The sequence below is a fragment of the Marmota monax genome, unplaced genomic scaffold, assembly GCF_021218885.2.
Source record: "Marmota monax isolate L192 unplaced genomic scaffold, Marmota_monax_Labrador192_F-V1.1 WCK01_AAM20220418_F8-fsc00002, whole genome shotgun sequence".
Classification (NCBI taxonomy): Eukaryota; Metazoa; Chordata; class Mammalia; order Rodentia; family Sciuridae; genus Marmota; species Marmota monax.
In genome coordinates, this window is record NW_026693571.1 from 24,652,188 (window position 1) to 24,679,443 (window position 27,256).

Sequence of the window (27,256 nt, forward strand, 5' to 3'; positions counted from 1 at the left end):
CTTGAGACTTTAATTAGGCCAGTTTAGGCCATAGGTCAACCCCTTACCAATTACCTCTGGCAAGAGATTAAATGGGATGATTGACTCAGCCTGGGTCACATGCCCTACTGGTACAGTAATACTCATAGATGTCCAGAGTAAAACCAGGAGGCACTGAGAAGTGATAGGAAAAAACAGCTATGTGTGTCTCTATACTATGTGTTAGATGTGTACACACAACATGTAATCCAAATTAATCCTAAAGCGCCAATGAAAGAGGAATTAATTCTATCATATAAATTTAAATACAAAAGATCACAGTGTGGTGAAAATCAGAGTTTTTTAGAAAGTTCTATTTTGCTTAATAGGTTCACTTTCCCCATACTAGCAATAACAAATTTTGGCTTTTTTATATAGAAATCATGTCAGCTATTGAGTCATCCGGGTTTCTTGAGTTTAGATGAAAAACTAGTAGATATTCTGTGTGTGTTTCATCTTTCTTCATCCCTTTTGTCTCCGCTATCTTTTGTTTTATTTCACAAGTTATTTACTGGCTTTTAAAAAGAAAAACCCAAAGTGCTAATCATCTTGGGAAAGGCATGCTTTGCAAGGCAAATTCTTGTATTTCAGGGGTTACACAAATATGAGGGGAGAGAAAGTGATGCTCACTAACTATATAAGACAGGTTGGGTTAAGTTCTCTAATTTGAGTTCCAACTCATGTCTAAATTCCAGACTGCTTTTCAGCTGATACTTTGTGTGGTTAGCACATGTTTTTCTCTTGCCTACTTAAAAAAATAAAATGTTTATATTAACTTTAATAGAAAATAAATACATCTTAAATATTTAAAAGTATTAATAAAATTAAAAGATCATTGTGATACAATACTTCTGATTAGTAATAATGCAAACTGCATGAAATATCTTGCAATCATTTTTTTATACACATATTAAACATCTATGTACTACAACTAGGACAAATGCTAAAATTTAATTTTATGTAGAACCACCACAGTGAGTAACAATTTGTGCTTGAAAAAGAATTAACATTACTCTGTAAAATTTTGTTAAATGAAATTTGACAAGTGAAAGGAGTTCCTGTGCATATTGTTAAGGTCCACTTCATTTTCTTAGAGAAATGTAAATATTCTGATTGGAATAATTTTTAGTATATATTTTAGAAGATGAATTTGAAAAATATTCAGGATATTCAGGGTTTCTTCACATTTCAATCAAGTTATCTTTCGTTAGTACTTAGAAAAACATTTTTTTGCAGGACTTATGATTTCCAATATAATTCACAGGCTAAGTGTAATATTTCTGGTGGCTTCATTTTTTTTTGTCAGCAGCCTACACTTCTAAACTTTAGTTAAGAACCAGCTCCACTGAAAAATATGCAGCTTTGTATTATTTCTGCTCCATTCTTTCATCATGATCATTTCAATTCCATACTCAACAAATTGTATAGTATACATCTCCTTGTTGCTTTTCATTCTATAAAATCTAGTATTAGCAAACCTACCTTCTAGGTTCCTAGACTACAATTTAAAATTGAGTTGACATCATCTCTTTCACAAAAAAGTACTAACTATATGGTATGTGAGGAGTCAATTTGCTTTTAGACACAAGAAGAATCCTTTCGAATCAAGCCAGAAAAAAATAATGCTTAAGACATTTCTAAATATTGTCTCTGTAAATAAAACTTACAGCATTCTTTCTTGGGAAGTGGGGAGGAAGGAGAACTCCTAAGATATTACCAACTATACTTATGAATAATGTCACAAATAATGTGGTATATCAAACTAACAAATAGAGGTGATCTGGACTTTGTGCTTTGTGAACATTCAGTGCAAGGCATAGTTTTTCAGAGGTTACTACTACTGAAACCAGCCATCCAAACCACTTAAGTTTCTCTAGTTACTGCTGTAGAGGAATCCCTCCAAAGAGGAACAATCTCTGAAGAGGAGTTTGCACCTAATTTTCTCAATCCCTGGCTCCAAATCAATCTCTGCATACTACATTCTTTTTTCTGGATCACATAGGAAAGTTTTTCCCTGTTAAATCCAATCTCTTTTGATAAAAGCAATCCTAAAATTATAAGAATCCTGGTGTAAGTAATTGTGACATAAAAGGTGTTGTACATCCAACAGCAGAAAACACTAAAGGGATCCCCTGTCATGCTGCCAAGGTAGTCAAGGAGACCCTTAGAAGCCAGAAAAGCATTAACTCTATAGATACTTTTCTGTAGTATCACTTCCTAAAGAATCAGAGCCTCAGAGCACTTAAAAGACTTTTGGTTCTATTTCACTTGAATCATTTAACTATTTGAGATTATTATTCATGGAATATTAACCATTTATGGTCACTGATCTTTGATGGTAATGGCTGGACCTGAAAAACATGATTATTATTCAGTACAAACAGCAAACCTCTACTTGTGATTTGGGACATTTAGAGTGGATTTTTCAACAATAATGTGAATAGTGACTTAACTTAATCTTCAAGTCCAGACTCCTCTTTTCTGCTTCAAACATGAATGAATAAATAATAGTTTGCAAGGACATAAAGAGGAAACATGAAAACTACAAGTTAATGTTGATAAAAACTTCCTGGTGGGAAGTTTTGACTAACATTTAACTATGATAGTTATAGAAGCACATTCCTAAAAGATACATTTTTGTAGGCATATTTGCTCTTTAAATTTATTCCAAAACATCCATCAAAAATAGCAAAATATTGCTTTAGGTTCCTTGCTATGTTCTTTGTGACCATTATCATAAAATTACCTTTCAAACCCAAAAGAAAAAAAAAATTAAGATGAAACAAGAAAGGGAAATGCAGGTTTAATGCTAAAGCAAACTTAGTATTCCATTCATTCTTCTAGTGAGATATCAATGTTCTTGACATGATTACTTGAGAAGATAGGAAAGGTTAATACAGTAAAGTAGAAGTACAACCACATATAACAAAAGTAACTTATCATCATTTTCCTAATGAACAAGAGAGGTTTCTGTGTTGATTTCTTCCAAACGTGTACTTTCAACTATTCTGGCTTAATTGCAAAGTGTTTCAAGAAATCCCTGGCTTTATCATGCCACTGAGAGATAAAATCACATATTTGGCTGATGTTAGCTGAAATGACCTGTCACTCCTTACACCCTTCCCCTGTATAAGTGCTCCTGCAGAGTAAGCCATTTAACATGGCACAGGAAGCAGTCCTCCTGCTGCAGCAGAGACCTGGACCACCTGCCGCAGCTAGGCATTCTAAAGGTCATCCCCCCTCTTGAATTTGCTTATTGTTTGTTTTTGTTATTATTTGACATTTGACATTTCTCTGTGTGTCTTTTTTTATATAGCCCCTTCTCAAGTGGAGAAGCATTTATCATTTTATATATTAACATATGTTAGTTCACCAAAAGATATTGGTAGAAATTAATCTTTTCTTTTTTCCTTCTTTCCTTTCCTGATAGCTCTTACCTAAACGCAGTGTATCACACTACCAAAGATAAAAGTGTGTTCTTGTAAACAATGCACTACAGCTTTCTTTTCCTTTTTGTACACTCTCTTAATCATTACAATCTACTTTTAGTGTGTTTCTATTCCACAGTGAGAGGAAAAATATGCATGCTCAGAAATAATGTTCAAAGGGTCAACTGAATTAGAGGAAAGCAAGAGTACAGAAAGGCACTGATTAAAAGGGGTCTAAAAATTTCATTTTTAAGAATATTAATCTAAAGCAGGTATAATATCATTAATTTAAATGACTGACTTAAAACTTTTCTATCATACTAAGGGAAGAATATTGGTCAAGTGTTTTATGTATGATTGCCATAGTCTAATGGAGTGATCTGGTGAATTTGTACATTATGTCAAGGACCATGGGTAACTATCCACTCCCATATTTCACTTGGAAAAGGAGATAAAACCTAGAATATATGTGATGCATGCATGTTTAATTCCTGTCCACTGTAAAATGAGATTGAGAGGACATAAAATACTCTATTTAAGAATAAAAACACAATGTTCAGATAATGCAAAAATAAAGTCTTATGCTAGCTTCAAATACTGAAAACAATACCATGATTATCAAATGGAGTCAAGGGCAGAAATACTTAAAATAAAGAGGTTGGTAGACACCAAGGATATTATTTATTTCATATTAATTATGAACAGCATATGCCACAACAATGTAACAACCACACATAAAGAAAAAAAATCTATGATTTATGTTTTTTTTTAAGTAACAACTCACTAGAAGAAATAGTTCATTCATTTTTTTTTCTTTCAAGTTGATACAAAATCAAATACAAGGCTTCAGCAACATTAACATGTAATATAGAAAATCAAATACAAGGCTTCAGCAACATTAAGATGTAACAATGTGATAGGAAATGCAGAGGGTCCTCTGGATCACAATGGTCAGAAATTCAGAAGGGGCTCTTAAAAGAGAACCTGGCTTCTTGGTGAGTATCTGAGGAAAAAAGTGCTTGGCATACATGGGAACAATATGAACCAAATTAAAACTATTCTTTAGGCAGTTAATAAAGGAAGAGATAAGTTGTGTATCAGACTTTAAGATTTATCTTCTGTGACTGAGTGAAGCTGGGCAAATTATACAGCATTTGCTAAATTTCCTGTATTCCATCTTCAAAATGGGAATGATTACCACACCAGCATTATTAGGGCTATTACAATTATATGAAATAATGCCAAGAAAGGCCTTACAATACTTAGTAAAAGGTGAGTGCTTAATAAATATTACTCATACTATTTTTTTATGAATACAATGACTATGAATAACAAGTACTATATCATTCTCATTACAGAGAATGGATTTAGTCATTTGCATTGCATCCTTTTGCTACCTTCTATAGAATTCCTTTGGATATCTTCAGAGTAAAAGCAGGCCTAAGGCACTCTATCTATTGCATTTATGATACTGACACTCAAAGTGGGCAAACGAATTCAATGATTCCTTTATACACTATAGAAGTACTTTAGGAAAATTTTATATTCAATAGTGATAATTCTTAAAAAAATACAATTAACACATTTTTCATTAAAATTCCTTTAAGTTAAAATTAAATTATGGACTTTCTATTCAGAGTCCTATACAAATTATGCTGATTTGCCTTTGAATGCTCTAACAATTTACTACCCTTTAATCAGTTATAAACCTGTAGAGCTAGCGCTGTTGATTAAAATCACATTAATAGCTCAATTCTGGAAGACAAGACTAGTTTTAGTGAAAAAAAGGAACAATTAGTAAATCAGTGCTGGTATGTAAAACTGCCAGGAGAATTAAATGCTTACAAATCACTGTGACTTCTCTCTCTCTTTTTTTTTAAAATAAAACACACTTATTCCCTTTAGAATTTTCTTACATAAGCATAAGAAAGGAGAAGTAAACATTTCTATATAGCATATAATAAGAGTTTTTTTAAAAAAAAGAAAGAGACTCTGGACGTTAATCTAAAGCAGGTATAATATCATTGCTCAGTGGTTAAGTGCCACTGGGTTCAATCTCCAGTACCAAAAAATGAAAAAGGTACTTTTATCTTGTAATGCTTTTATTTGTAATTTTTTATATACTATTATAAGTTAGATGGTTTTGAAAAGACTTAAAAACTAAATGTATAGTAAAATGGGTCCTTGCAGCAGAAACATCATGTATTTAACTAGAAAGAATTATATCTTATTAAAGGTCTGATGCAAAAAGATAAAAGAGATAATATATAACTTGTTCTAGGTGTTTTCCGTCACGTTACACAAATAGCAAAACTCTTTGTTTGATTTTGAAAATGAGAATATAAATAACCCGTGTATTTACAGGCAGTTTTCCTCTTCACTTGACATAATTACAAAAATCAATTAACTCTAGCCTCAAGATATTTGGCATGTGCACAAAACAGTCAGAAAATAAATGTACAATTATTTAAGTAAAACCTATTATATTTATAAAGTTTTGGGGGAAAGCAGGGAAGAAAGAACAAGACAAACTAATATTATAAATTAGTTCTCTGCCAGTCACTCTTTCATTCTTTTTAAATTTGTTTTATTTGTTTCATTTACCTTTCATTTTTCCCTTCATGATAGGTAGCTATATCTATACTTTACATATGAAAATAAGGTAAAAAAAATTGAAATAATTGTCCCTACATGCCAAAAAATTAGAAAAAACTACACTTAATGATGGATGCATGTGACATATCCATATCCATATCCATAAATTAACAAGTAAAGTTCTAAGATTGTAATATATAATCAAATAATATTGAAAAATATATCTCCATGTTTATAATCACAGGTACTTCATATATATAATTATAGCATGATAATTTGCACATTCATAAAGACTAAATTCAGAATGAAACATGAAAAAAGCAAAGCAGGTTTATTTATACAATTGAATTTTGAGGAAGGAATTTTTCTTATATAGCTATTATTTTGAACTCTCATTTCCAAAAATATTATCAAAAATGGTACTTGCTCAATAAATGACTTTTTAAACTGAAAAGTTTTCTCTTTTCTAAACAAGTGCTTTTTACAATAAACCACAAACTATATTTGACCATTACAAAACTCAACAAACAAGTCCTGATGATAAATTCATGTCTACACTTACATATATAGATCTTTATTTAAAGAAAGTATTAGCATTTGCAATATGCGAATCTTTTGCTAATTTAATATTACTTTAAGGTTTCCTATGGAAATGAAAAGATGCTCTGCAAAGTCATTGTGTGTTTGTAATAAGTCCTCACTGGGGCAAATACAGCATCCCAAACCTGTCTACATTATATGCTGTACAAGAATATAACTAAGAATAGTATAATAGTATATAAAAAATTACAAATAAAAGCATTACAAGATAAAAGTACCTTTTTCATTTTTTAGTACTGGAGATTGAACCCAGTGGCACTTAACCACTGAGCAACATCCCCAGCCATTTTTTTTTTTCTATTTTAAGACAGAGTCTCACTAAGTTGCATAGAGCCTGGATAAATTGCTGAAGCTGGTCTCAAACTTTCATGCACCACCAGGCCCATCTTGAAAGTATCTTTAAATATCAATTTAAAATATTTTCAAGCAATTAAAATATATACATAGTGACATGTTTGGATATAGACAGAATTTAGATATTTCTGAGGAAAAGCGTTCCAATCTGCTTGTGGTGAGAGAAGGAATGGGATGGAAAGGGGAAAGTAAATGGAGACAGTAAACTGAGATTTAGATGTAGGCTAGACCCTGCTGGGCACTATAGATACTAAATTCTGAGAAGCTGAGAAGATGGTCACTGTCCCTAGCAGTTTGTAGGAACAATTGTACAAAAATTGGGTTAGCTACTTCTTAACATTAATTTCAGTGGGTGTCAAAGGAATTAATTATAGTACTTGAAAGCAATATAGTAAAGCACAGGTAAAATGGATCCTATGTTAATGAAAACAATTATGCAATTCTACATAATTGGACTATTTCTATGTCCTGGCCAATAACCTACATTAATGCTACTTTGATGATGTGAATATATTTAGTAGAAATTATGCTTAATAGACTATTTAAAAAGTTCCCAACAATATAGTACTTAGGACACTTAACCTCTCAATTTTCACATCAGCCACGGGAGGACCCTACACTATAGACAATCTCTAATATAAGCTCTACCTGTGAGAGTTCATGAGTATCTAATTTCTACAGAGTAGATGACCTAAGGAACAGGGATTACTCAATCCTAAACATCAGTTTGGGTGAAGAAAGGAGTAAGGTTCCAATCATCTTGGAGCACAGTGTAAGATGGATGCTCTCAAATCTAGTTCCACATTTGGAAAAGTGAAAATACACCAGGAAACTGTGGTGCCAGAAGTGAAGAAATAAGTTTTATATGAATTAGGCCAGGAAGAAAAGAGCAACAGTGTGAGGGTAAGGGACCAGGCAGTTTATCACACAATTACCTCCAGGTGAAAGCAGACTTTGTAATAGAAAAGAAAGGAAAAAAAAAAAAAAAAGATGATTTAATAATCTAATGAGTTTTGCATCAAATTGCAAAAGAGAGAAGTTCACAGAGGTTGAATAAAGGAGATAACACAGTAATCACAGAATAACTCATTCAAAAATCACTAAACAATATTTTATACTTTATCTCCTGTAACAGAAAAAGTCCCATATGCACTTACAAAACTTGGTTATAACTATCCTACTCTTAATTGAAGTCATTGGTGTTTTATACTAGAATTATGGAATACATAATAATTGTCCAAACTGCAGAGTACTTAATGATTTCTCATCTTAAAACTACCTTTGCATTTCTTTAAAAATAATTCATAAAAAATTCATTTCATGTGTGAATATTTCTCCATATTTTGCAAAAAAACATAATCTGAATCTAGGGGCCAAATGATACAGTTGCCAATATTCAATCAGTTCTACTAGGAGCTATAGTCAAATATCAGATAGGAAGAACAGATAAACTAAATGAAGCAATTATAGGCACTATTTTCTGTTTTTTTTTAAAAAAATCTAAATATGTTTGAAGGAAAATAACTTGGGTACTTTTCATCTGCTGCCTGTTAAGGGAGAAAAAGGCATCCAAGTAATTAAAAATAAACAAAACTTAGGTCCATTTGTTTAATTATATGTCCTTGAACAGGACTTTGAAATTACCCTGCTGATTTGTCCCAGTTTGCTGTCAGTCAGTCCAGTTTGTGTCTTTCACCCAAACAGAAATCTTAATATTACTCCTTTTACTCCAGAAGAGTGCTGGTTTGAATGAATAATGATGAGAACACTGTATTTCAAATAAAAGCTAACCAAAGTATGTAGCCAAAATGTCAGAGCTGATTGTCAGAATTAGTGCCAATAAATAATATTTTAGGCTTCTATTTCAAGTAAATTTAGAATGAAACATCAACTTTGAAGAACAGTCCATCTTAAATTCAGATACATTTTAATAAAGAATTTCAACTTTGATTTACGTATTATAGAAAAGCCATCATAATACAACTGAATTAATGCTTTAGGAACACTGAATGAACAGGCAGCCTATCTGGTCTCAGGCATGGCATGTACTTTCTAATGCACAACCCAACTTCTTGACTACCAGTACATTTAAATTGTCAATTCAATCTCCTGAAGTGCAAGTATGATTTTAATGGTCCACAAATTCATATTCTAAATTTTATTACAATTTATCCTTCTAATCAACAAGGTGGAGAAGGTAAACTTGAGATTTTGGGAAATGTCATTAGTTATCCAAAGATTCCATAGTTAGGAAATGAAAAAGCAATCAAAGCAAGATTTGAACATATAACACGACATTAAATCCAGTGTTTGTTTTTCTACTCTGTGTAACTCTGTTTAAGAAATAAAAGTATTATCTGAGAGTTCTGAAACACAAATTATCCTTTGACATATTCTGAACTTAACTTGAAATCAATTAGCTTGGGAGCAAGACTGAAATCCCTGAGAATCTTCCTCCCCACTTAGAGTACTCAGTTTTTGATTCTTGGCTCCCTTGCAATGGATCAAGTTAGTAAGAATTAAAGAATATGGGATGGCAAAATCAAATTATAATAATTTCATACCTGGAGTGCTTTTGCAGGATTAAGCATCTACTCTATATTTTTAAAAGAGGCTGAAACACTAGACTCTAAACAAAGATGCAAAGAGGTAAAAAGTGGACTAGCTTACTGCTATTTCACTTCTCAATACGACCAGAGATTTTACTTACACCAAGTAACACTATCTCTTCTTTCACAGTCTTCTGATTTCACATAGGTATTGACAATTGTCTCCTCTCATCAAAGAACACAGATCCTTAACCATGTAAGCAGGTCTTCTATGAACTATTCAAAAGAGGCTTAAAGTCCCAGCAAGGTCCCTGTAGTATGGTTCTAACTGGAACCTGGCCCTAGTCAGGACTCTATTCCCATCTCAGAACCAAACTTTCCTTTTCCCTAGCTAATTATATTAGAGGAGTGTATGTAACTAAAATACACAAAATTCTGGAAATGTTTCCATACTTCTATTTCATTCTATAAGAGAATTTTTATTTCATTCATTACTGCAATATGAAACTAGTAGTCACACACAAGAAATGAAAATGTTTACCATTTTATTGTAACTTTAATGAGCTAAGATTCTGTCAAAGAACATTTTGTTTTAAAACTCTTTTGATGGGAAATACAAATCAAATAATTTAACAATGCCACTCTCTTCCCATTAGTTCCAGATTTTGATTTTTTTTAAAAAAATACATATTAAGAAACAAGAATAAAGATGCACTCACTAAAAATTCAGTAATGTTATTTAGAATAATTCTGAAATGATAAAAATTCACAGAAAAACTAAAGCTCCTGACTCCTGGTATTAAAGAATTAACATATTCTGAATGTAAGTAGCTCAAAAAATTTAAATAGTTCATATTTGAAGTAGGAAGTGACAATTTACCAATGGATCTGAAGGAAAAATTAGGAAATAATGACTAGAAAAGTTTCTTTTTTATGTCAAAACTAGACTCACTAGTACGAAGAATGGCTTTCTCCAGCTGAGGCAGGAAAAGGGATTACAGGAAAGCTTCTGTCTAGGATACCAAAATCATTTTGTGTTCAACACTGAACTGTTTCTCTCCTCCTTAAACAGCTCCTCTTTCTCTGTTTCATGGGTTAATAAAGGACATCAGCATTCACTCCATCACTCAAGCCCTCCCTTGACAATGATGTTGGACTTTTTGATCTTTTACTCTCTCATCTAAGGATTAACGTGGTAGGTGTAATCTCCATAGCCTCCTAACTAGAGAAACGCTTCTCTCCAAGTCCATTTGTAGTTGCTTGGCACAGGCCTACACTGGCACATATCTGGAGTACCGAAAGGTCTTTTATATGGTCTCATGTACCAAAATACTGTCAGTGTAATGACCTGGTAACACAAGTCAGGCATCTCTCTGCCTAAATAATTTAGAAAATTCCTCTAGGACCTGCAGGGATCTTTCAAACATACATATTCCTCTCTTGCCATATCCCATGTTATAACTTTTAAATTTCTTTCCAGTGGAATTACTCAATACTTCCCTATTTAACCAGATGATTTTATCACTCCATGGCTTTGATCTCTACCCTCACCAGCTACGGTTTCTCATAACATATTTATAACATTTTTTTAGAAAAATGTTTCTATTTTAGAGTTCACTGAGCATAGTTATACACAGTGTCATTTTGTCCTCAAACTGGCCCAGCCAATATGGGAGCCATTGCTACTGTTCCCAATTAAAATTCAGAAGTTAATTTTGTGAAATCAAGTTTGGGTTTACAATAACAACTGTAATATTTTATCACGATCAGTGGTCTTTCTATTGCTATGCCAGTCCTTCAGATTCAAAGAACAATGAATATTGTCTCTGACTACACCGACTCATAAGTCTTCCTCTTATATGCTAGTATTATTTTTCTCTGCTTTATCTGGACAGATATTACTAAAATATACAAGCTAAACAGCAGCAAACATAAAGAAAAACATTTTCCCAAAGGGTAGACTGAGGGTACTCCATCAGCTTCAATGACCTGCCAGCTCAGCCAGGCATCCACCCTGCTAATTTCAGACACCAAAGCCCTGATGGACCCAAGACTACAAAAGATCCTCTTCTGTGCTTCTAAGGTTGCTGTGTAGAAGCTTTTCTTCATCTTATTCTGATTTGTATAGATTAAAATGAACTCTTCGAAAGTTGAACTAGGACCACATCATGAAATTCAATCGACTGCAGGAAGCTCTTTTTCTTATCATCATTGTAGTATGCAGTTTGTACTTGGAGTGAAGAACACTTAAAAATATTGAAATACCAATGAGACATCAGTATCTCTTAGGAAAATTAATGAAAGAATTACCCATAATTTTTTATCCAAGGGTAAGCTACAGGTTGTTAACAGTAGTACAATATCGATAAAAAAAAAATACTATACATTGAGCTAGCTGGGCACAGAAATTGTGCACCTCTAATCATAGCTACCCATGAGATTGAGGCAGGAGGATACCAAGTTCAAAGCCAGCCTGGGCAAAATAACAAGACCTCAACTTAAAATTCATCATATAAAATATTTAAAAATATGTATTGTAAAATATTAAAAGTCATGAAATATTCCAGTTACCCCTAATAGCATATAAATGGTTGTTCTCTCTGTGTATTTCTTCCTCTTTTCTATCTCACTTGAACTCCTAAGAGCACTATGCTAAAAGAGAAAGAAAAATGCAAAGACCTAGTCCTAAAGGCAGAGGATGCAACTTGCTTGCGGAATGTATCACAGACATCTCCACACTTGAACACAGAGCTCTGAATTATTCCTAGTGTTGTTGCTCAGTGATCTTGGCCAGTTGTAAGCATTTTCTTCCCCTCCAAAGAAGGCTGGAGACTGAGCCATCATTAAGTGGTGGATGGACCTGAAAGGAAAACTTTATTCCATAACCCAGGTTAAACTGCACTGCAGTGATGGATTTCTCTGAACAAAAGCAGTTATGGATACACCATTACTTACCCAAAAGAAATTTTTTTAAAAAAGAAAAAACGTATAAAAATAAAATCAATACTTGTGAAATCACCACCCAGCCTAATAAATAAAATAGGCAAAAATGCTGAAGCCATGTATCTCGCCTTGATTGTTTAACTTTCCCTTTTTCTCTTTTCTCCTAATCAATCACTGACCAGAGTTTTTTTCATTTATCTTTTCTCTGCTTTACAGCTTTTTTATAAGAAGGCAATATTCAAATTCATCCTCTTGGTCTAGAATATAGCATCAGCTGGAGGCCAAATTGTTCATAGAATGTAGATACTCAGTACATAATGTATATTGATAGGAATGTCAATTCAACAGTTTATACATAATTACCTAATGTGTTTAAGAAGTATAGCTGAAATCTATATTTCACTTTTTATAATAAAGAAATAAACAATCAAACACTATAAACCTGGCTCTCCACAGTTTCACTCCCGAAGAGCATTCTTTTCCCAATAATAATATTCTTAACTCTGGTCCCAGTCTTTGTCATTGTAATTCAGCATGTTCCTCCTTGGTGGCCTAGAAGCTTCACTCATCTAAGGAGCTCAGCAGCCAAGAGCAAATTCTGTCTTCAGAATGTGGGCAATATTTTGAGAAAATAAAACTGTTTCTTCTCAGCAAGTTTGTGCATATGAGCATTCAGGGGCTGATTTTCCGGTTTATAGATTATCTAAAACCCTTTGCTCCTTTTTTCCTTGCTTTTGGCCATTTCACTGCTCATTAGCATTGCCACTGAAGAGTGGACAGGAAACATAAAAAGAAAGAATCAAAGCAGTTTTGCTATATATTAACTGTTTATCAACCACAACAACAACAACAAAAATCTTATGAAGAAAAATGTTAAGTATTGGCCAGTTACTTTTTGAATGTCAGTTTTCAATATTGGTCCTATGTTCCACTTCAACATAATTAAAAGTAAGCATAAATATGTTTTCCAAATAATACTATGCCACTTTTAAAGGAACAGGACTCTCCTTGTGTTGCAGTGTGATTTTCCCCTTTATTTGCTAGAGTATTAAAAAAAAGTACAGACTAGCAATATGAAAGAGTTATGTAATATTAACTTCAAAATGAGAGGGAAAAAGACATGTAATTAATCTGTACCCAAGAAACCATGCTCTGTGCAATGTCTGATATATGGTAGGTACTAAATTTAGAAAAAAAATCTGATTAGTTTAATTAATTACAAAGTAACTAGATTTAAGGCTTCCTTTTCTGTCACTTGATTTTGTGGCATAACTGCAGGTATCTATGGTGCAAAAAAAAAAAAAAAGGAAATTCTTGTGGAAAATGGTGACTTTGGTATGATTGTACTGGCTTTGCAATCTAAAGCTACACTAAAGTGAATGATAAACTATTAGAAGCTTGAGTAGAGAGATTTCTGTTATAAATGCAGACTATCCATAAAGGACAAACTCCTCATCCAATTTATAAGGTTTTTCTGAAATACATGTCTATTTGATGGCACCTTCAGGCTATCATAAACATGGTTGTTACTGGGGGACCTCAGTCTTTAGTGGCATAGTAAACCTACCCTAGTCATCCTACCAAAAGTCTTGACTTGTTCCACCTTCAATTTCATAATATTAAAATATTTTCTCAAAGGGTCAATACACCTAAAAATTCTTAAATAATATTATTATTAAATAATAAGAAGAATTAGCATAAGAAATAGGTCTTATTTGACTATTTAGGTGAGATATAACAGGACTATGGAAAAATTTACTAAAACTCCCCAAAATGTCATATCAGTTTACTTGTGACCCTAACAATAAATATCCTGCAAGTGGAATGTGACTTTGTACATCATGATTTCTCAGCTGGAAAATAATAAATTACATAAAATTTCCTAAACTCACCATGACTACACCATCAGGGAAAAGAAGAGCAATCTCACTCAAGTCTGTGTGTGAGGCCTCACCCTCACTAATGAGGTATTAAAAATTTAAAAGCAATATTCTTAAGAAAAATATAATAGCTCTCACATAGACTGTTCCTACTTTGATCTATGCTAGAGCTATTGGTATATCTAAAAAGAAAACCCAAAGGTCTCTAGTTATTGCCATTCACAGAAACAGCAAAGAAGATCTAGACTCTGACTAGCAAGACAGCAATTGCTGCTACACCATTAACACAATTTTGTATGTTGTCAGATTGTGGAGATTATCAGCAGGATGAATCAGTCTTCTAGATTTTAATTAATCTCAAACTACATGCAACAGAACTGGCTCTCTTGCCTCACATTAGCCTAAAATATTACCTGGTCTTTGACTTTAAGATAATATGGCAATCTAAAATGTGCTGGCCATGGGATATGACATTATAATGATGTTGAGATTAAGTATATTAAGCTCCTCACCAAATTTAGGTGTTCATTTCCAACTAAGTTTGGATTTAAATCTGCATAGCAATTCCTTTAAATGATTACCTCTCGCCATCCCAGAAAGTTAGAGAATAGTAAATTCAAAATATCTTACTTTAAAAAAGTTCTAGCTGTAGATGAATATAATACCTTTTATTATTTTATTTATTTTTTTAATGTGGTGCTGAAGATTGAACCCAGTGTTTCATTCTTGTGAGACAAGCACTCTACCACTGAGCTACAATCCCAGCCCTGAAAATATCTTTTGATGTTCTATATTTCATTAATTATTTTCATCAGCTTCAGTCATAACATACTTGGCTTTTTTCTTCTTTTAATTTTTCTCAGTCATTGCTGATTCCAAACCACAAGCCTCCCATATGTTCATCCTTCACATATTCCATGTTTATACTCAATTAATAGATATAACCAAGCAAAAACATTTAACATCACATTACATTGTTTCCATAAAACATTTTCATACAAGAGATAGCAAAGGATATGACAACACAGAAAAATATAATTCACCTACTAGTGACATTCTTATTTTAATATATTCTTATTTGAGGCACAAAATCAATGTAACATACAGAACTTATGGGGATATTAATAGACCAATGAAGGAACTAAGATTCATTTTTAAAGGATGAATTCTGAGGTCAGAAAATTTAGAACATTTCAGTTTCTCATTTTCACCTATGACTGAAAATCTGTCAGCTGATATAGCACAAACAGAATTGAAAGATCCATAAAAAGAAGTATTGAATTGTGTCCCTGAAAATTAACATAATATGAATTTCTTTCATCAGTTTAATTTATATGCTCTGATGATAAAAAATTGCCCTCAACAATGACTATATTCTTTCAAAAATTGTTTCTAAATGATGGTAAGTTAATCAAATGCATGACAGCATTTATTTAGAAGAAAACTACAATCAATTCAAATGTGCCTACTGTAAGCAAGAGGATTTTATGCTGTTTCAATACTATATCAGATAGAAATATTGTATATTCTTAAAATTAGAAATTAACAATAAGTAAAATATTTATTCTATTTGTATTGGTATATCAATACACCTTAACACATAATCCACTCATAATTTCAGGTAAGAAATTTTCATTAAAGTTGAGTTGTAATCTGGGAAACTATACAAAGGAAAACAGCAAGAAAAGTTAGTAGAGTGTGTTTCAGAGAGCTCTTGTAGACCCTCTCTCAAGCTAATTTCAGTAGATTTGGCCCAGTAACACTGGATCCAAGATTTAAAGAAAGAAAAATGAAGAAAGAAAAAAAACAAAGTTCAGCACTATTCAAACACTTGCTATCCAAACTCAAGGAATCAAGTAAGTTTGCAGATAAAGAGGTATCTTATTTTCACATCCTCTTACTGATGATTCTCTTATGATTGAAACTTTTTTTAAAAAAATTACCATATATAACAAAACTCCCACTTAAGAAGTAATGCTTCCCTTTCTGTTCACCACTACCACCACTCTCTTTCCTCCCATTTTGCCAAACTAACAGTACTCCTTATATCCCATTAAATCTTGGAATCCCCTCCAATCATTATTTTATCACTTCCAGCTTATTAAGAACACTGTTTTTCAGGACAGGTCAAACCCAGTAATAAAGGCTCAATTTTCATACATACACACTTTGAGTTGCTCACTTCCTCTATTCTAGAAATATCCTGATCCTCTTCCCCTCCCTGACCTCTGCATTTTGTAATGGTCATGTCTTGCAGCTCTTCTGTCCCTACATTTCTTCCTCTCCCAGCTTTACAATGATGAATTCCAAATGCAGAGTTAAAGTTCCAAATTCACCCCTAAATTGTACTTCTACAATCAACTGTACACTTAATTCTCAAATTTAATCTTCTAACATAAATATAAAATTTAACAAGTACAATTTTGATCTCTACCTAAAACCTGTTCATTTCCTCATAGTCCCACTTTAACATTAAGGCCTTTCATCCCTTGCTTCAAGAAAAAAAAAAAAAACGCTTTGGAATCCTCTTTATTTCCTATGGATTTCTACTCTAAACAATCCATGAGAAAATCTATTTCTTCTCATTTTAAATTATATATAGTCTGACAACAGCTTTTCTGGTTGAGCTACCAACTAGAATTTGCTTTCAATGTGTCTTTACTTTATCTAGTTTATCAAAATAGAAGTTAGCTTTCTAAAATACAAGCCAATTCATACTATGCACTTGATCTCAACCCATACAGACCTAAAAGATCCAGATACACCATGACCTGTAAGTCCCTACAGGATCTGCCCTAGTTGCCTCTCAGACCTCATTTCTACCTCCTGCTTTGTTCATTAAATTGTACTCAAATTACTCAAATTGCCTTTCAAATGTTCTCTAAACAAATTAAGCTGATTCCTTAGTGTCTCCTCTCATTGCCACTGCCCTTGCAATGCCCTCTCCCTAAAATCCCTCTTCATCAGATATCCTCAAGGCTCACTCCTTTTCTTTGAATCAAGTCTCTTCTTCAATGATCATCTTCTCAGAGAGGCCTTCCCAGCTACCCTCTCCAAAACAGCATATTTGATCACACATCAATCCCTCCTTTTTCTTGGTAGGATTTATCACAACCCAATATTGTATCATACATTTTATGATTTTTCTCATGGTCTCCCTCCTGAGAATAATGGCTTGCTTTTACAACATTTTAATTCTAGGAACTAAAAGCAGTGCTAAATAAAGAGTAGTATCACATTAAATATTGGCTGAAAGAGCTTTCTCCCAATTAGCACACATACTGCATGTTGGTAGTAATGCCTATATTACACTGTAGTTTTAGCAATATTAACTTCTAAAATAATTTTGATAATGAAGTAAATGATTTATTTAAGGTTACGTAGACAAGTAAGGTATTTAGAGAAGTATTATTTTTATTTATTTGTTTATTTATTTGGAGTTATTTTGCTATGAAGAAAAAAAGATAAAAATTGCTATTTCAATAAAATTGATTTTTACAAATACAAATATTTGTAAGTAAGGGATCTGATTGGGAAGTAATTTAAGTATTTTTAACACACATAGGGAGGACTATAAGTGCTTAGCTTCTGATGTGCACTTTCCTTCTATCTACTTAGGAAGCTTTCCATGAACAACCTAGCCTTAGGTCCATGTTGATGTCTACTTGGTGAATAGTAACAGCAGAAAAATGTGGAACAGAAGTCCAACACAATAAGAACCCTACTTGATCACTTCTTTATAATCTGCAGGTTTGAGTGATCTCAAGCTTAGTTATATTCCTGGTATACTTCCCAGTTTTTAAGTTCTGCAGACTGGCATAGAAGGTACTGTTAGAACATAAGACTCATGCCCCGAGGCAGCCTTAATGAGCACTAGTTTGTGGTGTGTTATAAAAGTAACACTGTATGTAATGCCTTAGTATTAATGAATCACACTGACTACATGGTCAGGAGAAAAGGTTTACCTGGTAGTCCTCAATATAGAAATTTTTCTTCATTTTAGTTTATATGATTTGGGAGCTTTCATGAACATTAGTCTAAATCTTGATTTAGGAGTGATAAAAATTAGACTAAAGAAATTAGATACATTTTCAATATTTTTCAGTCAGCTATTTATAACATTGGAATTTAGCCCCAAATTTTCTAGATTTGAACCCAGAACACATTCTTATAAAATTTTAATATTCTACCTGTTTTCACAATCACCTGAAATTTGTATCCATACCTCTCAGACTTCATTTCTACTTCCTGCTTTGCTCATTAAATCGTACTCAAATTACTGAAATTGGCTTTCAAATGCTCAAATGTTCTCTAAACAATGAAATGAAAATGATTGGAATACATAAAGTCCTTAATCAATCCTAGTACTACTTAGTATTTTTCTTTATCCTTTAGACATCTACCTGATTACTTAATTTTATCCCAAGTTTCTTATAACACATTTTCCATCTACTAATTATCAATTAATATTGAAATAGGATAGTCTAACATAAGACAAACTGTTCATTCCTTTAACCTAGTTTCACATTCTCTATATGATTTTGCTAATGTTGAAACTAAATTATCCAATTGAAAGGTGACTTAAATTGCATCTTCCATTATTCTTATAATGGGACATGCCAGAAGGAAGGTTGTTCTTTAAAAAAATTAAACAGAGAAATTACTAAGCGATAATAGACTCCAGTTTCATATGGTCAAATAAACCCTATGGTTGGGGTAATGGTGGTAGTAGTGGTGGTACGTCTGTGCAGTAAATTGATACAATATCTAAGAAATAATATTAAACAGGCAAATGTTATATGAAAGCATATATAATTGATCATTCATAAAACTTAATGTTTGGCATGTCTGGGTAAACCTTTTCTCCTGACCATGTAGGTGTTTTTTTCCAGTTCCATTTATGTATGTTTCAAGTCACAAATATCAACCAGTTTGGAACTCCATGCATTCCATAGGTAAACAGAACCACCCAGCTAAAAAATGCCTAATAAACTACTTTATTCACTAATTTCTGTTTAAACAACACTATTAGGCATACTTGAATCCTTCCTGGTGTCTTTATTTTCACAGAAAATAAGTATTAGTTTAATTATATGTTTCTGTTCTATTTTAAATCTGTGGAAAAATTACATCACTATTTGGAAATCTAATTTATCTAGAAAGAAATAGGTGTTAATGTGTTTTATATTAACATTCTTATAAGAATAAGAGGGAGAATATTATCCTTTCTCATTTGAAAATAAAAACTACCACCTGTATCTGACTATATTACAAACCTCATTAAATGGTATGTTTTTCTGAAAATTTAAAAACTATTTCATGTAGTTTTCAAGTATGAAAACAAAGGTACAGCTCAGAATGCAGTGACACCTAATGGCAAACCTATCTTTATAGGCCATAAATGTATTTTCTAATAAATATTGCATTTGTTGCTACTCACCTACATGCTATTATCTGAAATGTGGTTATGATCCAATAGAAGTAAGAATGTCTTACTTCTTAAAAGTCATATATGAGGGTGGAGGGAAAAAGAAAAAACTTCTAGAATATATCAATTATGATTTTTAAATTACCATATCCCATTAAGATGAACTTGTAGTATGATGAAATGAGCCTTAGAGATCTGAATTGAATGAAATGCATCTTCTATTGCCCCTAAAAATTTCAACTGATTTCTGTTTGTGGGTAAATCAAAAGCTAATCACCTTGATTTTTATTTATATTTGAATTAAAATTTATAGGAAATATTTAGTGAATATTTAGTGAATTTCATCTGGAGTTGAAAGCAAAGGCCCCTAGTGAAATGGTTATGTCATACCATAGTTGATATTTTTGATCAATAATAACATTGTCTAACTTAATTATGCACACCTGAATTGTGCTTCCAGTAAATCTATTAATGATATAAAAATAAATAATAGAAAAGTATGTGTCTTAATACTTTCTGGTAGTTTCCAATATTTATCCAGAAGATAGCCATCAAACAACTACACCAAGTAACAAAAGAATTAAAAAGTCATTGAGTTATACAGTGCAAAGAGTCCCTGATGAATCCTGGGGTTATCATTAACCAGTGGAAATCATTTACAAACTGAAATGGAAAAAAAATCATTGTAAGAGACACAGAATATTTTCTGGGAATATTTTTATATTCTGTGTTTGATAAAATAGTACTCAATTCAAAATTAAGGAAAACTGATGTTTTAAATTTACCATCGATTATCGTTTTGAACATGTTGACATAGTTTACTCACCCAATTTTGTACTATAATTTGAGCATTCTCCTGATGAAAATATTATGTGAATTGTCTCAGGCTTCTCAAGTATTCTGTGAATTGTCTTAGACTTCTCATAATGTCAGAGTTGATGATTATTATCTCAGAGGATAAAGTATCATCTGCTTATGAGAAAATCATGAATAAATGCTTCTGTTCTACTCCCTGTTGATATAAGGTATTTTACCATGACTGATAACAACCAAACTATGTCAGTGATTTGTGTAATATATGAATAAGTACAGTACTTGAATGTTCCCTTGTAGAGATATATAACTGAGGATTGCTAATTTACAATCAGTTCTGTGAGCACAGGAACCAGATAAAGAAATGAGCATATATATTAAACTGTAAAAACATGAGATCCTCCATATTAGATATGAAGCAAAACACAAACTGCAGTTGACTGGAAATGCCACCTAATCCCTGCTTAATTAAAGCAGTACTCAAAACTCCTGTTGTATTTAGGGAGTAAAAAGTGTGGGACGACTGATGTATGAAGAAAATAGCAGTCAGCGTGGCTAATCTCAAAGACTTGGGAGCTTTCTAGCTACATAAATCAGAGCGACTTCTGAATAGCCTCATAAAACACCATATCATTGCCATTCCACTCACGACTTTTTGGTTCTTCCTACAGCATGCAGATCATTAGGAAACTTCTAAGCAATCAAGTAATGTGGGTCTGATGAAATTACTCAATCAATGCATAGACTCAAAGTAGAAGCATAATTCAAAATTGCATAGTTTATATGTCTAAAGACCTTTCTTTTATCAGGGCAAAAAGATCACAATAGAGGCAATTCATTTCAAAAACACTATTTATATATGCATGAGTGCACATATATATTGAGCAAGTATATGCAACTATTAAATATCACTCAAATAAGATTTAACAGAAACTCAGAATAATTGCAATATTATGCATTTTGAGTGAAATAAACAATTTCATTTCACTCATTACAATTTAACCATTATATTTCATCATTACAGTGAGCTCATGTGTTTAATATGTCATTGACTTTATTAAACTACCTACATGAAGAAAAACCAAAGAGAAATAAGGTGAGAATTTTCATACCTAAAATCTGTTCCAACACCAAAAGGATTCAATATTTTAAGAACCTATTACAGCAGTGTCTTTTTATCTTGCCAGTTTGCCTGAACTACCTATCGCAGCTACTTTCTGCATGAACACATCACAGGAGGATGGGAAAGCCTTTCCTTTCTATATAACTCCTTATATCTCTATAATTGAAATTTCCTTTCCCTACAGTTTCATCACTTTTATCCCTTTAGCCCTAAACTAATACATTTCCCCCATGATCATATTTCTCATTAAGTATTTAAATGAAAGCAATCACCTCCAAAGAAAATTCTCGTATCCTGTTCAACTAAGTAAAATGATCCAATGCATGTTAACTGGTGACTTACAATTTTAATATCAACACGCAGTTTTTAATTTTTCATATTTTTGCTGAGAGTGGGGGTGGAGGAAGGTGAGGCTTTTAACCTCCAAAACACAAGTTAACCATCTTTCAATATATTATAAAAGGTCTGAAACTTTTGAAACAATCTGTTAACTTCATTGCAATATTTGGGAGTCCATAAAAGAAACGAATTCTATTGTCTAATGTACAGATTGCATTCAAGTCAAATTAACTGAAAAGTTAACTATTTCTTTTAGTGGGATGTGCACAGTTAATGCATACAACTAGATTTCTAAAGAAATCTGTAATTTGTAACCAGTTACTTTTTAATATTCTGATTATAAAGTAAGCCATGTCACAGTGATGAAGAATATACAAAGGAAAAAATACAACATATTTGCAAGTTTTTTAAAAAATGCCCAAACTACATTGCAAAATAGTATACATTTAGTGAACGATAGCAAGAGCTGTAGGTGTTTGTAAATAATGTATTTATCACGTAGACCATGGAATAAGCAATAAAATAAGCATTTATCCAAAAGCTTCCCTTCTGAGAGATGAGACGCATAAGTCAGAAACCCTTTATCAAAAATTAATATAAAAGGTATATGATTATATACCTTCATTCCTGCTCCAGTCATTTACAATCAGATATAAATATATTTCCTTTCCTTAAGAGAAGCTTGGTTCATTTCTGAACACTTATCAGAACATTACTGACCCCCTCAATGAGAGAACAATTTCTCCCTGTAAAGTTCTGAACCCACAGGCACTGTTAGCCCCCAGACAAAACGGGATCCAGCAGGTAAGTTATCTAATGCTTAATTTACTTAAATGTACAAGAGCAAGGTTTTCTGAATCCTGACCTCATTACCCCTTGCACAGAGGGACATACAATCTCATTGCTATAAATGATAGAGAATGGCAGACATGTTTACAAAGATAGCCTCTGAGACCAAGAGAGGGAGCCCCCTGGAGCTGAGGGTCTGTCCGCTCTGGGCACGCATGCCAGGCACAAGCCCCTTGCTTGCGAGAGAGCACAACCTCCACCTGAAGCAGGTTCTCCTACCAGGCGTGTGTGTGTGTGTGTGTGTGTACACGCGAGCGCGCGCGCGTATGTGGTGTGCAGTGAGGGGCAGGGGGACAGAAAGGGAAGAAGCTGTGACCCATCTGTCGCCTGGATTTGAAGAATACTAAGCCGTGTGGGTAGATAAAAGTCCTGTGCCCAGAAAAATTCCCCAAGAAGGGCCTCTCTGCAGCCCAGCCAACGAACCTTGCTTGCCCCGGGAGGCGAATTTCCGAAAAGGAAATCGTCGCATTAACGCAGAAAAGGCTGCAAGAGCTCGTCTCCACTGAGCTCTCACGGATTAGCAAGTGAGAAGAGTTGGAGCCTGAAGCTGCGAGCGCTGTGCATGATAATGACGTGCAGCCCCCACCCGCCCCCGCCTGCCCGCCGTGGCTAGTCCTGGCCCGTCTGGTTGTCAATAGGTGGGGCCACGAGCATCTCTAGCCGGGCACGGCGGTCCTTCCCAGAGTCCGGGCACCCAGCCTTAGCCCAAGTGCCTTTGCTCCCCGCCTTGCGCAGCAACTCGGAGTTGACTGGGAGACGGGGTGAAGCCGGTATCTGTGAGGTAGCCCACGAGAGCGGCCTGAGCGCGTTTGCTTCCCGCGTTTCCCAAGCGCCCAGGGGCCAGTTTCGCCGCCGCGCCAGGCTGAGAGCGAGCGTGCAAGGCGGAGAGGCACTGGGCTCCCAGTGCTCAGCTACACTGCCGCCAGCCCCTCCTGCCACCGCCTCGGCGACTCAGCGCGAGGACCGGAAAGCCAAGAAAAGAGAGAGGCTGGGGGCGCGTCAGGCACCCCGTCACCATCGCACTACGCTGCGGCGAACTCAGCTCACGTTGCAAAACCACCTGTTCGAGCCGAAGGGAGCTCCCCTCACCCCTTACCCCAGTTCTTTTCGCCTCACAGGTGACACCTCCTTTGCTCCCCAAAGATAATTTTTTTTTTAATGGAGCAAATGTACATCCGGGGAAAATATGGAAGGTAGAGTCAATTAAACTTCCTTTCCCCACACACTCAGAACCCCCTGCACTCCCCAGCACACACGCACGCCGAGGTCAATCCGAGACCCCCACGCATTCAGCCCACACTCCACAATTCACCACGAAAACAGTACCACAAGTCAAGGTTCGAGCATCCACATCCTTCCAGAAAACTGGACAAGTGTGAGGGGAGGGTAGCGGGAAAGGGAAATGGACTGAAGCCACCTCCAACAAGCCACTCAGAGGGCGGAGAGTGGGAAGCAAAGGGGAAACATCTGAGAACGGAAACAGCAAAAGTGTCCACTAACAGCACCAACCCTTTCTTACCGATGTGAATGATCGAATCCGCATTTGCCGAGTCCCAGGTTCGAGACCAACAGACGGACAAAACCAAGAGCAAGGGGAAAACTTCCATCTCCTCCTATGCCGATTTCTGTGAGGATGGATTGTCTTCCAATATATATATATATTTCTTTAAAAAATAAAATAAAAACAGTCCAAAGAGTTTGAGGTCACGATCGAGTTTAGCGCAGGTTTTTCTTTTTTTTTTCTAAATTCCTATTGCCAGAGAGAAGCCTTTTATCGTCGCTGAGGAAGGCTGAGGGAATGAGAGAAAGAGCCCAGCCTGAGGAAACCTCCTTCGCAAAGCCGTGTCACTTGGAGGGGAATTTTGGCATCGCCAGAGTTGTTTGCAGTTTGGCTTTTTAAAAATGTATCCAGCCTCTGCTGCTCTTGGGCAGGGGGAGAGGCTGGAGCTCAGACCATCCCCATCGCTGCGCGGGGGCCGCGGGTCTCCGGTCCCAGCTCCGCCGCAACTTCCAACACCGCCCCCCCCCCTCACGCCGGATGTGCCCCCTTCCCGCCCCCTCCCCCAGCCAAAAAGCCCCCCCACCCCGCCCCTATGGCCCGCAGAGAATCACTTGTCTTCGCTGCCAAAATCTAAGTGGGAAGGGAGAATTAGGAGATTCCAACCCGAGCAGCCAGATTCCAGCAGGGAGGGGAAAAAAGCCCTCTCCAAGAGGGGTAGAAAAAGTGAACTTCAAGGTAATGCAGATAGTAATGCAGAGAAAATTCCTTTCTGTGCGAGGCGGGGAGCAGAGCTTGGCGAGGCGGGCCCGGGGAGCCGGTTCGGGCGCGGTGGCGGGGGAGTTGCGCCAGGCGCGAGCAGCGGGGCCAGGCCGGCGGAGGGAAGCCGCCGCGGGCTGCAGGATGCTTTTGAAGCGGTTCGCCTGCGGGATGCAGGAAGCTAGGAGCGAGCCTGGCAGCTTCAGCACCAACCCCACCACGTTGCCTAGAAATGGATCACCTAGGAGAAGGAGCGAGCCCGCGAGAGAGTGGTGCTGTCAGGCAGAGAGGGGGAAACCAAGAGAGGAAGAGCTTCTCTCTAATAACCACCTCCTCCCCCTATCTGCAATACAAGGGAGAAACAAAATAGTGCTCTCATTTCCCTTGGAATCTTCAACCGGGACTGAGAAAAAGGCAGGACTGTAAGAGAAAAGACGTTGAAGGTTTTTTTGGCTTTTTTTTTCCTTTTACAAGGTTAAAAGCAACCTAAAAAAGCCACCCCACTTATTTAACCTTGCTATTCTCCAACAGGTATCAGACTTTTTCTAGTCTTTGCCTGGAATTAGACACATTGGTTGAAAACAAATTAGGGACACCTGGTCACTTAGGGAAAAAGAGACCTAGAAAGCTTTTAATGAGATTTCAATTATAAAGTTATAGAAAGAAGAGAACGTGCTAATTGCCTTTTATACAGTGATCTCCCCTACACCCCCACACCCCTGTCACCAGGGTATTTTTCTTTTTAGGCAATCAGGATACAGAAAGAATCCTGAAATCCTTCTGTAGATAGACCTCCTCTATTAGAATAAGAAAGATTGAAATTTTTAAAAAAGAAAAAGAATAATGAAATAAAACAGGAATAAATGCTTCAGTGAAACATTTGGTCAAAATATTGCATTGAGTAGCTTAATAACCTATGCAGATAAATTCAGAATGGGAAGTTGGTTGTCTTCCATAAGAAGAGCTGAGGAAGTATTGAATGACAGCCTCCCAGTCTTCAGTAAAAGGATTTTTCTGCCAGCTTATTTCTTATCATAAAATCCTGATTACAGTGACTACCTTTCTTCTAATGATTAACTTATATCAAGCTAACCTTATTTCAGACCAAAGATTTGTTAACACAATCAATTGACTAATTGAGTTATTAATGGTCCTAATATTGCTTCAATTGTAAATGCAATCCTATGGGAATGTTATTACTTTGGATGTATAAATGTCAAACGGACTTTCATAGCCCCCCTTTCTTTAAGTTTGGCAAACCTCTCATTCTCTCATTTGAGCCCTCTTCTCTAACTTGGTGAATTGGGTCATCATTCTCTAAAATTAGTTGTACGTTGTCCCCTCTGTGAAATACTATTTCATTCATCTTGAATATTTTTTTTCTGAATATTTCAGAACATGTTGTGCTGTCATATTACTACTTATGTAAGCAGATCTTATTGAAAGGCACATATTCATCTTGCCAACAACTTACCTGCACAACCTAAAGGGCTAATTTAAATTCTTTGTCCCCTGCAGTGGTGTTCAGTTCTTTATTTTTTGTTTGTTTGTTTGTCTGTTTGTTTTTTGCCATGCTGGGCATTGAACCCAGGCCCTTGCCCATGCTAGGCAGGTACTCTACCACTGAGTTATATTCCCCAAGCCCTCAATCCGTTAGTGTGTTATAAATCTCTCCATCTTCTATGATCTCATATTGCTTTAGAAGTAGACAAGATTACTTAGGAATTAGATCATCAATGTTTTGAGAGCAAGGACCATAGCTTATGCACATGTTATTCAGCATAGCATTTCACAGAGAACCCCTTTGTTGATGTGAATTTTACTTCCCTTCTAATTCTGGAACAAACCAATGCTTCTAAGGAGCCATTTCTGTTTCTGTTTTTCCCAATTTTCATCATTCCCTTATTTTTTTCTTTACATTAGTACTCATTATTGATTATGTTTGTGTTGTTATTGATGTCATGTTGGTGTTTAAAGTGTTCTAATGCACTTTAATGAATTATACTTTGTTGGTACAGATAATGAATTAAAAGAATGGATATATCTCCCCTTAGCTTGCTTTTATCATACTAGTAACAGG

The 27,256-nt window shown here is 34.9% G+C and overlaps 1 protein-coding gene across 1 annotated transcript in view; it reads right to left on the reverse strand.

Moving 5' to 3' along the window:
- The window catches only part of Grid2 (glutamate ionotropic receptor delta type subunit 2), a 1,437,644-nt gene extending 1,412,715 nt beyond the window's left edge, over positions 1-24,929 (reverse strand). The window contains exon 1 of the mRNA XM_046459106.2: positions 24,439-24,929. Coding sequence (XP_046315062.1) covers positions 24,439-24,526 — 88 coding nt within the window. The 5' untranslated portion in view covers positions 24,527-24,929. The remainder of the gene's footprint in view (positions 1-24,438) is intronic.
- Positions 24,930-27,256: the final 2,327 nt, after the last annotated feature.